General features: G+C 40.9%; 1 protein-coding gene across 1 annotated transcript in view; it reads right to left on the bottom strand.

Moving 5' to 3' along the window:
* Window positions 1-272: 272 nt before the first annotated feature.
* glis2a (GLIS family zinc finger 2a) overlaps window positions 273-11,979 on the bottom strand; it is a 40,059-nt gene continuing 28,352 nt past the window's right edge. The window contains exons 6-7 of the mRNA XM_036565073.1: window positions 3,938-4,056; window positions 273-1,571 (exon numbers count right to left, since the gene is read on the bottom strand). Coding sequence (XP_036420966.1) covers window positions 970-1,571; window positions 3,938-4,056 — 721 coding nt within the window. The 3' untranslated portion in view covers window positions 273-969. The remainder of the gene's footprint in view (window positions 1,572-3,937; window positions 4,057-11,979) is intronic.

The raw sequence follows: 11,979 nt of genomic DNA, 5'->3' as shown, positions 1-11,979 counted from the left end.
TAGCTCAGACCTATTCAGGCTGGCCTACCTCTTCAACCACAAGCACTCGTCTAAACTCAGTGACGTCAGAGGAGCATTATGTGACCTGCGAGAGAACAGAAGTGCAATGAATATCAGCTTTAAATGAAAGCTGTGTGAGCTAAGATTATTTGCCGTCCTCAATCAGAGCCTTAGAGTGGTCAGTTTTGGTGACTTGTCGTAGTTATACAAATACACGGATAGACGTAACAGTTTTCCTGCTATTCCCAGTTCGGAATTAGATATGTGTCTGATTTTTTTTCCCCTTTTTTTTCTTTTACAACACAGAAGCACACTGCATGTTCTCATGGGTGCTGTCGTTAGTATTCGAATACACTGAAAAAGAAAAAAAAACATCTTGGTCCTCAAGTAATCATATCAAAAACTTTCAAAAGTGCTAAAATGAAGCTGAATCCCTTAAAAGCAACCCTGCAATCGACATCTTCGTTAAGGGAATGTTCCAGAGTTTTCTCTGTCTCTGTCTGTGTGTTTATTGTACCGTCATTTACCACCGACAGCCATTTCACTGCTTTTCCCTTGAAGTGAGCGAATGGGGTCATACATTTTTGTCTTTCTAGGCCACTCAGTCCTCCAGAATTAACATGAAATCCTGTTGACTGTAAACTCATTTGTAACAGAAGCCAATGAGCAGTTACTAAATTCTGTACACAAACATATAAATGAGATATGATTTCGCATAAATGTTTACTGATGGAATTCAGCAGCTGTCCCTACGGCTTCTATCATAAGTATGTCTTGAGGAAGTGGTATTTGGTTCTTTACCAAGGGAAACGAGCAAAACGACTGTCCGTGGTAATCGACTGGCCTTCAGATGCAGCACCTTAACATTAGGACGAAATATACTGGAGTCTGCCTTTAAGTTCGTTTAAAAACTTCTGAACTGATCCAGCTGTTTAGGCTGGAAGCAGAACATGACCACATGATGCCCATTCAGCTGACCACAGCTTGCTTGAGCATCACCATGCCAGGTGGAACGAACACCCAGGACAGGGTGTCCCGTCCTGCTTTCATCTCTCTTTCTTCATCGTCGTCATCGTCGTCATCCTCCTTCATGGCTCCGCCCCTCTGCTTAGCCCCCAACCTGTGGGAGGGAGGAAGCAGTAAGGGGTCCAGAAGAGGCCCCCTGTGGCAGAGCAAAGCTCCAGCCCCCGCGAGCCTTGAGGACATGGAAAGGTCCAGAGCCATCAGCGGCCCGTTAAAGGTGTGCAAGGCCTGCGCCCCCAGCATGCTCAGCGCGGCCTCTGACAGGACCAGGGGAGCTCTTCCTTGCAAATTCAAATTTGAAAGATCTGCTCCCACGCCTCCTCGTCCTGGCCTTGCTTCCGCGCTCCTGGGCTCCTGGACGACGGAGTGGCCGTGAGCCTTGATGTGCTTGCGGAGGGAGCTGGGGTCTGTGTAGCGCTTGTGGCAGCCGGCCATCTTGCAGCAGTAGGGCTTGTCCTCGTAGTGTGTGCGCGTATGCTTGAAGCGGTCACTGGAGTTGGAGTAGCGTTTGCCGCAGCCTTCGTACGGACACACGTAGGGCTTCTCTCCTGAGAGGGCGGGAAAAAAGGAGAGGGAAACTGAGGATAAAGTCTAATAAATAAATAACATGGTACCTGTTAAACTTACTGTTTGTTTGCACCTTAAATGGAAACTTTAATTGTGGCATTTGTTACTGAGACTGTTGTTACACTTTCTACATTTCTCAGCCTCAGCATGCAGACTAAGAGCAGTGTGGTGTAGACGCTGGCGTCTGTGCTTTAAAGCCCGACATACACTGTGCAATTTTAACCTGTTTTTAAGCCCAGTTTGGTCAGAGTCGACTGAATTTCATAATCGGGCCCAATTTCAGCTTCATCGGCCGTTGTTTGCCGTGCAGTGTGAGAGGGGAACTGATGGCTGATTTACTGGCCAAACGAGCTCCGATTGGGCAGTTGGACAATCGGATGGATTTCTGACATGTCAGCCACCGCTCCTACACAGGGGTAAGAAAGTCCACATTCGCAGCACCAGCGTCCGTATATGAGGACTGTGCTCCGTTTGACTGAGTTGAATTGTGAGGTATAAATAGATACTGTGATGTTTTGTCTTTGTAGGGCTGTCGGTCTGTAGACCACCTGCTCTTCAGCTTCAGTGCACAGTGTGTGGCACAAGTAAGCAAAGCTGTTGTAGCAGTTTGACAATCGTGGGATCTCAAACGGCCCCTCCATCCTAAGTAACACACTACGTTCTGGCTTCTACACCAAAACACTGCACTGTCTGTCCAGTCTGGAACTGTGGACACACGGCTGAATCTCAGGAGGCTATTTATTAGACATGTGATGCACTTCATGGGTGCAGGAGCCTCTATTTTAATATGTGGTGCACTATGTAGGGAGCAGGGAGCCGTTTGAGATTCAGCCAGTGTTTTGATCAGGACTCGGAGTGAGCACATAAATCACAGGCTTTGTCTGCACACGATGGGCGATTCAAACGTACAGTGCGAGCTGTCACCAAAGAACAAGACTGCTAAAATCACAGTGCATGCCCGGCTTAAGAGAAAGTTTTTAACCAAAGGGCCTTAAATAACATCAGATGTGTCAAATGAAGCACTTCAGTACTGAGGGCGATGCACGTGAAATAATACATTAAGTAAAAGTGAAAGCTTGTTTGGTGACTCACTACAGTCCATTTTTCAATGTGCCTATCTAGCTTTCACTACAGTTTGCTTAAATAAACAAATTACTAGGGCTGGCCAGAACGGCATTTTACAGGATTAGAACACTCGTACGTGTTTCTGAATAAGTACACAAATACTCAAAATCACCCATAACAACAACAATATTCATGCAAGGTGACATGGATACTTGGCATTATTCAGTTAAACCAAATAGAATTGACTTAACAATTATATATATTAACGCTGTTGGAGCAAAACCTCATATTTCCATTTTTGTCATTTTTTAGTTTTTGACATAATTTGAATTAAAAAAAATACCTGCTGCCCTTTATAGTTCATGAAGAACAGACCAAAAGAAACGGCCCAAAATTACTTGGGGAAAAAGTCTGGTGTATATATATATGTATATATATATATATATATATATATATGTATTCCAATGTGTGAAAGTCGGGTAAAATATCCTTACTAGTGTACATATTTTTGTGAAGGATAGAGTTTATTTTTATATTTTTTCTACTTTTAGTATTATATATATTGTCTATATAGTAATATGTAACAAACTATAAAACCCTGTTAAGTAATTAACAAGGCTAATTATGGTTAATTATCTTCTTGTTACTTCTTTTCTTGAGTGCTTTGCTGTCCCTTTGCTGCTGTAGCACCGAGAATTTCTTCGCTGTGGGACTAATAAAGGATTATCTTATCTTTTATATATATATATATATATATATCACTGTTGTCGGAAGAAAATCTTGTATCTCCATTTTTGTCGTTTTTCAGTTTTTGACATAATTTGAAAATACCTGTGGCCCAAAATAACTTGGGAAAGATTCTTGTTCCATTGACTTACATTAAAGGTAAAGTCGTTTTTTTCCTTCTCCAGTTACCATTTTGGAGATACAAGGTTTTATATATATATATATATATAATATATATATATATATAGCTATACAGTTTTTTCTGATAAAATGTATTGTACTTTATACTGCAGATCTTGTGACTTAAAAAAGAGACAAAGCTTCGAATACTAAAAAGAAATGAATTCCAGCATAACGAATGAGTACTTTAGTAGTCATTTGAGCCACGCCTACAAATAAGCCAATAAATAAATACATACGACAACCTGAGAAACAGGTCTGATTGTGGAAAGCAGGATGGAAAGGACTGAATTGCAACCTGGCAGATAACATGGCAGGTACCAGCCTGTTCAGGCTTGTTTGTGCAGAGAGTGGATGTAGACTGTTTGTGTCTCACCTGTGTGGGAGCGGGTGTGTATTTTGAGGTTCTCCAGCCGGGAGAAGCTTTTGCTGCAGATAGCGCACTGGTGTGGTTTCTCGTTGGTGTGTGTGCGGATGTGGATCAGCATTTTGTACCTGTCCAAGAGAGGCATCTGTTATCACTTACACATAAACAAACCCACACCGAGCAAAGACAAATGTTTCACTGGAATTCCTGATGACTAAAAAGCCAATAGCATTACCACAACAACCCTGCAGTACAGAAAGTCCTTATTCACAAACTTTAAAACTTTATAGTTCCTCGTACAGTTCTGAGTGACATTTTATGAAGTTACTTCTGAGTGATCTGATGCTAAAATGTGTCAAACATTATGTATCGTAAAGTACCATAATGTATCAACATAATATATGAACATCAATCAGCTGTAATCATTTGTCATTTTGTGAATATACAGGGTGATTCAAAAAGATTCATCCATTTCAAAATGATTTATTTCACTTGTAAATCATTACAGATCAATGCAGTAAACTGTAAATGGTTTAAATGAGCATAAAGTTTATTATGTAATTGTACAAGTGCTCAGTATGAACCTCCTCCAGCTGTACGGACGACATCAACACCATAGTCAAATTCATCCCATACTGAATTGAGCACGTCGGGTGTCGCTGCACTCACGGCTCTTTCAGTGAGATTTCTGAGATCATCCAGTGTTGTGGAACCAACGACGAACGCTCTGAGCTGCTGGAGCTTTACTGCCCACGAAAATCACGCTGCCCATTTATGACAGATTCACTCTTATTGAAGTGGAGAACACAGAACGCTTTCTGCTCAGGGGTCTCATCTCCTCTCAGACTGAAGGGAGCCATCTTCCAGTGATCAGAAACTCTATGACCCCCTCTTTCAATTGGTATGTGATTGGTTCCTGGACGCCTCACGGTTGTAAAAATATGGTGCTTTGAAATCGGATGAATCTTTTTGAATCACCCTGTATATCTGACAGCTGGGTGCACATGCATGATTGTGGAAGTATTTTAACCTTTGTCATGTTTTATGAATTTTGCAATGAAAAGTGTATTTTGGATTTCCGCTTGCAAAACTGGGTCTTACTTTATTTGAATAGTCCATTATAGACCCCTGTAGATCATCTACAGATGTTCAAATTGTTAACAAACCATCTGTTGAAACTCGGTTGATTCTGAACAGTGGTGGGGTTAGGCTGGGTTTCGGTATTGTGTAAAGGTTAAGTTCAGGGTTAGAGTCAAAGAAAATCATGATTAATTTAGTAGATATTCAGTTGAATGAAACTTGAAAGTAAATGAAGTATCTACAAAGCATCTAAAGTGGACTATCAAAATAATTTTTTTTATCCAAAACTGTTGTGAAATAAATTTAGTTAAATTTTGATGGGATGTTGGCTAATGTTAGCTAGCCACCAGTTTAACTGATATAAGCTACATGCTATATGAGCAGCACCTTATTCTAACCATGAAAAAATCCCCGAGCACTACACAACTGATGCACATGAAGCAATATGTTCAGTAAAATAGACAAAATTAAACTTATACAGAGATATTCAGATCAAATAGGCAAAATATCAAACTTTTTCTCATGTAAAAAAAGACTTCTTATTTAATTAAGACTTCCAATAAAAATCTTTTCTTAAAATCTTTGAATATACTTCTCTCTAATGACCCCATTTTTCAAAATCTTCATTTATCTCGAACAAATTACTTGACTTTGTGTTGAAATATTTGCTTATTACTTTATAACTTTGTCCAAATAAAATGACTCATTATTTAACTATTTAATTGACAAGTCAAAATTCCAACAGAAGTAAAACTGTGTGAAAATCAGCCATTTTTTTTGTGACATAAGTACAAGAAAATGAGTTATTTCTGCATAATACGTCAAAATCGCTTTGACTTACTGCTGGTACAAACAGAGAGGAGAAAAACGCTGTTTCACCTGACGGGAATGAGCCTCCTCACAAAGCTACTGTTCTGCTTTGTGGCGAGACTCCTGCTCAAGTTCCTTACTCCTGTTTAAATGCTGAAGACTGAGGCATTTTCACTGACCGCCTTAAATGTCCATTTTGCTTTAGGGGCCAGTTCACACATTAAACGACTCATATCATTTTGTTAAACACATGCTCGCATGGTTCTTTACGCTAGAAAGAAGTCATTTTTTTGCTGGAATGAAAAGTAGCCGTGTGTTTCCTTCCCGTCTAACAAAGGTGGGAATGTATGTACTCCACCTGTTCTGTTGTACAGGTGCCAGGAGTCAATATTTTGTATGTTCTCTGAAGCCTGTGTTTACACAGAGAGAGAGAAATAAGAGTGAGCAATGAGAATGAGTGTATAGTAATAAATATCTTAAATAAATACGACAGACATTGTCCCATATTGTTATGAATGACCTCAGTCTCAACGCTGATGCACAAAATTCCTAGGTCAGCTTTTGTTCCCGTTGACCACAAGATTTTAATCCAGCGTCTTGAATGCTGGGTCGGCCTCTCGGGCACAGTTTTAGAATGGTTTAAATCATATTTAAGTAATAGGCAGCTCATGGTTTCACCTGGAAATCATTCATCAAAAAGATTTGCCATTTCTTGTGGAGTCCCTCAAGGTTCAGTCTTAGGGCCTTTCCTTTTCTCTTTGTATATGCTGCCTCTAGTTGATATCATTAGGAAACATAATATAAATTTTCATAGCTATGCTGATGACACCCAGTTATACATTTCTATTCCTTCTGAAGATCAAGACTCTGCAGACAGACTAACCAGCTGTGTGTCAGATATTTCTCAGTGGAAAATTTTCTACAATTAAATCATGAAAAATACTGAAATACTGATTATTGGAATGAAACTTTGAGAAACTTTGTGAGAAACTTGGTGATCACTGTAATGATCTTCTTACTGGACATCCTAAGAAAACTATACATCCCTTACAACTCATAAAAAACGCGGCAGCATCCTCACAAAAACAACACAGAGAGATCAGATCACTCCCGTTTTAAGAGAACTGCGCTGGCTACCTGTATCTTTCAGGATAGACTTTAAAGTGGCTTTAGAGAAATGCAGAGCCAGCCATCTGGTGGGCAGGTCGAGGGAGACGATGGCAGGAAAAAAAGAGGAAGAAACGTTGAGAGGAACTAAAAATCTTGCAGTGGGGAACTGAAGTCGGAAGTCCAGCACATTTCCAGCACAAAAAATGTACTCTACGGTCTAGATGTCCACTCTGTTAGCATGCTATTAAAATCAACACGCTGCTACTACTACTAGTCTGCAGTCCATTGTGTAGGCAATAAACCATATATAAATATATAATCAGTATAAGTACACATATACAGTCAGTAAATATAATCACTTCCAGCACCTCACACTCCCTTCTGGTTTAAGCCACACACACTGTTGGTTTAAGTACAGGGTGATTCAAAAAGATTAATCCGATTAAAGATGGCTCCCATCAGCCTGAGAGGAGATGGAGACCCCTGAGCAGAAAGCGTTCTGCGTTCTCCACTTCAATAAGAGTGAATCCATCATAACTGTGCAGAGTGATTTTCATGGGCAGTGAACCTCCAACAGCTCAGAGCGTTCGGCGTTGGTTCCACAACACTGGATGATCTCCGAAATCTCACTGAAAGAGCCGTGAGTGCAGCGACACCCGACATGCTCAATCCAGTATGGGATGAATTAGACTATAGCGTTGATGTTGTCTGTACAGCTGGAGGAGGTTCATACTGAGCACTTGTACAATTACATAATAAACTTTATGCTCAATTAAACCATTTACAGTTCACTGCATTGATCTGTAATGATTTACAAGTGAAATAAATCATTTTGAAATCGGATGAATCACCCTGTATTACTCAGCAATCTGTATTGATCCTCAAAGCTTATGATTGAAAATTGTGTTATCTAGGCTGTATTCATGACTATGGGGAGCTAGTATGCTAAAAGGAGCCTTCAGTGACTCTTGTGCAGCTAATCATAGAGCTGCTAGAGTTAATTCCACTAGCGAACTCCGATGGGATTTCAACAGGAATGAGGGAGTTCGGCCTGCAAATCAGCGTACACAATCCAGCTAGGGACAGCAATAAAAACCGAACTGGTCAGTGATCACCTGGATCATGTTTCAAGCTAACTGATATGACCTTGTGGGTTATAATGTGTGCACCTTCTCTTGTGCTGATTTGCAGAGCTGCAGGACGGGAGATGGTCACCACCAGTCTTTAAAAAGGACGCATACAGGAGGAAGTGGTGGTGCTTTGCTTGACGTGAGCTGCGTTCCGAAGCCTAGGCTGCAGCTGAGTTACGCTGCATTTCTCGGCCGCTACGTCATAGCAGGATGTTCCAAAGTGTAGGACCCTTTACAAACAGCCTGGAAATGCAGACTACGTTCTGAGTGGTTTCAAGGATACATCAGATGTATCCTTCCAGGCCTCGGTTACCCACAGTTCTCCGCGCAGCACGAAACACCACGAAAATGGTGGAAAACAAAGCCGTTGGAGCAGAGCTTGTTTTAAAATGTAAGCTGTTCAAGTCCTTGAATTCGTCTTCGTTATCTTATCAGGTGTAAAATCTCCACCTCACAGCAAGAAGGGCCTGGGTTCGTTTCCCCGGCTGGGTGACCAGGGTCCTCTCGGTCTGGAGTTGTATGTTCTCCCTGTGTCTGTGTGGGTTTCCTCCAGGTACTCTGGTTTCCTCCCACAGTCCAAAGACATGCAGTCAGGCCAATTGGACACGCTAAATTGGCCCTACCCAGATACCTGCACTACCTCGGCTGCAGCCTCGTCTTTGGAACGCAGTTTGTGGTTTCCGTTGTGTTCCCAGTTCCCCAACCAATTACTGGAAAATGTTTCATTGTGAAAGTTATGTTTCACCTATCAGGTAACAGCTTATTGTTGATTTGTTGCCTCATTGTTGAGATTTGAAAAAAAGCTTATTGTTTGCTGATAAAGCATTCTCATTTAAGTACTCTGTAAACACTGAGCTAAGGCGGCTGCTCGGACACACGGCTCTTGTGTATAATCTCTCTTATTGAGGAGAATAAGTTCTTTTTGTTTGCTTTTCTTCTTCTTGTTTGCTTTGGTTAGGCAGGTAGGTTAGAAGCTGTGTTTCCTTTTCTTTTGCTTGGGTAAGCATGTTAAATTCCCCCTAACTGTAAGCTTAGTTTTTTTTTTTGTTTCCTCCACTACTGTTCCTTTTTAATAACAAAGTATACAGAACACTTAAAGAACCTGTAGAAAATAAGTCTGTTAATGTTACAATACTGGTAAATGTGGCTGGGAGAACCTTTTTTTTTACGTAACAGACCAACTACCAGTGATCCAGAAATGATTGTGTCATGTTTTAGCTAACGAACAATTCAGAAAAGCAACCTGTCACATCAGTGATAGTTAAAAGTATTCTTGCGTTTCACGTGATGTCACACTGAATAGTCACCGCCAGACCTAATCAGGGAGTGACTGCGCTGCGCTAGGCCTTCAATCAGCTGTGCTTTGTGAAGGATTCACCTGCAAGACGTGACAGGAGATACACACAGGAGAGACACACAGACCTTTAATTCAGTGTTTTCACTCCAGGTTTGGAGTTTAGTGTTTCTCTCTGCTGTTCACCTCGTTCAGCTCAAGAAGGGATTAATTAGCTAATAATATCAGGTATTTTAACCAGGAAACCACAGTTATGCAGTGCAGCGGGTTTCAGGACTGGAGCTGAACTCTGAACTAACTGAACTAGCGAAACTTACAGAATCACGTCTGTCGAAACACGACGTCGTTTTCAGACCCACGACATTCAGTCTGATATTTAACGTTAATGTTTCTCCATTCAAACCTCATTTAAATCTCCAGAAACAGAGAGTGAAGTTATACCGGCTGTCTGCAGCTCCGTTAGGGGGACGACTGTTCATCTCTCGGCTGATAACGTTAGCTAAACGTTATCTAAAGGCTAGCATTGATCACATCTGTGTTAATTAGCTGATGTCGTTACCCTCCTATGATCACAGAGTGTTTCTCCTCTTTATGCAGCACCATGGGGTCCTTTACCCACCCTGACGTGAAGAGCCGGTGGGCTTCTGAGCTTTTAAATGCTGTGAGAGACTCTCCAGAATAGTGAGAGGGGCTGAGTATGAGATAAATATAAATGGCTGGAAAACTTTTCGACCAGTTTAAGTGGGATCAGGAGTTCAGGGGGAAACTGTAAACAGCGTGTTTTATCGACTTTGTCGAGGGAACGTTTTTACTCTTCCAAAGTAAGGAGAGTAATTTTAGCCATCTTTCACCTCTAGTTACGCTCGTGTGGAGCAGCAAAGCCAGAAATTCAGTCCCAAATATGGCGGCCACAAGAGAAACATCATGTGACTGAAACCCGAGGATAAGCTTAATCAAAGGACAGTGATTTTTAAGCCAGCTGAATGTGACGGCCTACAGCAAATGTGTTGGTGGTTCTTGGCTCAGAATCAAGTCCTAAAGAAACCGCATGGGTAAAGCTGAGAGATGCAATGCAGTGATGCACTAAAAGGATTATACTGTTAAGAAAGTCTATTGTTTAAAGTCCATGAGTGTCCAAACCTTTATTAAGCTTTTTTCTGACAGACCCTATCAGAATACCCATGGGCTGGTCACTTTTTGTCAAAATATTATTCATAAAGGACTCAAATTATTAGATATTCAAAATATGAAAAACACAAATGTGTAGAACAGTTAACCCAGCTGAACTGAGCGTCTTGCTTGTGATCCATTTTGGGAATTTGGTGATGCCCCCCTTAACCCCTCAAATGGCCAGGGCCCACCAGCAGGCAAATTTTTTTATGTACATTTATAACCTGAGAAGCTCCTGTAGTTGCTGAAAAATAAGCCTTGGTATGAAATAAGCCTGGGATTTTAAGGGTTAAATCATGCGCAGTCAGTAAACGCTTATAACAAATTGATTTCAGAGCAGCAATAAATTGCTAAATATATTCATACCTGTGTTTTTTATTTTGTGCAAAAATGTGGTTTGTGAGAAATGATGGCTGTTACATCATATTATGTATCAAATAAATGCAGCATTAGGAGAAACTGTTATTTTTGTTATTTAATATTTATCTATCTACTGAATTTGCCCTGATAATGAGTTATTGCTGCAAGAGGATGGTAGATTCTACCTACTTCAGTGTCTCTGAATTCTGAAAATGTATTATATTCTTCTGACCTGCAAGACAGACGCATCTGCTATGGTTCTTACTAAAAAAACAGTCCGTCTCACCAAAATCACTGTTAACTTTGTGCTTTTTGGCTGTAGTTGTGTTTAAATGTCCGTAAATTGATTTGCAGGTCTAGTCAGAGACAAAAGGCTCTTACACTTACACGGTGCAACACAATGTAAGTTTATGGCTCTGCTGCCACCGTCAGGTGTAATGTATTGGCTGGCGGGCCAGGTATAATGAGAAGCTGCAGCCAATTAAAATCTGTCCACGGGCCACATTTGGCCTGGGGGCTGGACTTTGGACACCACTGTTAAAGTCATTTTGCAGCTATTTTTTTCAACTAACCACAAAAATGTGAGTTAAGCAAAGTAAATGAGGTACTACTCAGTTAACCCTTGTGTGGTGTTGATGTGTCTGTTACTCAGTGGTCTGGTGGACCCACCACATTATTGTTATTTAAATCAATAAAGCCACAACAATTTATATAAAAATACCAGATGTTTAGAATATCACACGTGGCCAGTGTAGGGTTCTCCTTTAGCAGCTGTAGCCAGTCAGCAGCCTGTCCATGTTGTCCACCCTCACACACACACACACACACACACACACACACACACACTAACAGCAGGCCATGTAGGAGAAGAACAGAGTGAAGCACCTCCACACATTTATTCCCAGCAGGTTCACCCAACACCACATGTGTAATATAAATGTGTGGGGGGTGAACAGAGTGAAGACACTGAAAAATGGGTTATTTTATATGTTCTTCACAGAAAATGAGCAAAGACCAAGAGTCTGAGGTTGAAATAATAATAAATCACATAATTTTTCTTTTGGTTAACATTGAAAATGGGTCCCACAGACATAAAC

The sequence above is a fragment of the Colossoma macropomum genome, unplaced genomic scaffold (genome assembly GCF_904425465.1).
Source record: "Colossoma macropomum unplaced genomic scaffold, Colossoma_macropomum, whole genome shotgun sequence".
NCBI classification, from domain to species: Eukaryota; Metazoa; Chordata; class Actinopteri; order Characiformes; family Serrasalmidae; genus Colossoma; species Colossoma macropomum.
This window is presented reverse-complemented; position numbering and strand designations above follow the sequence as displayed.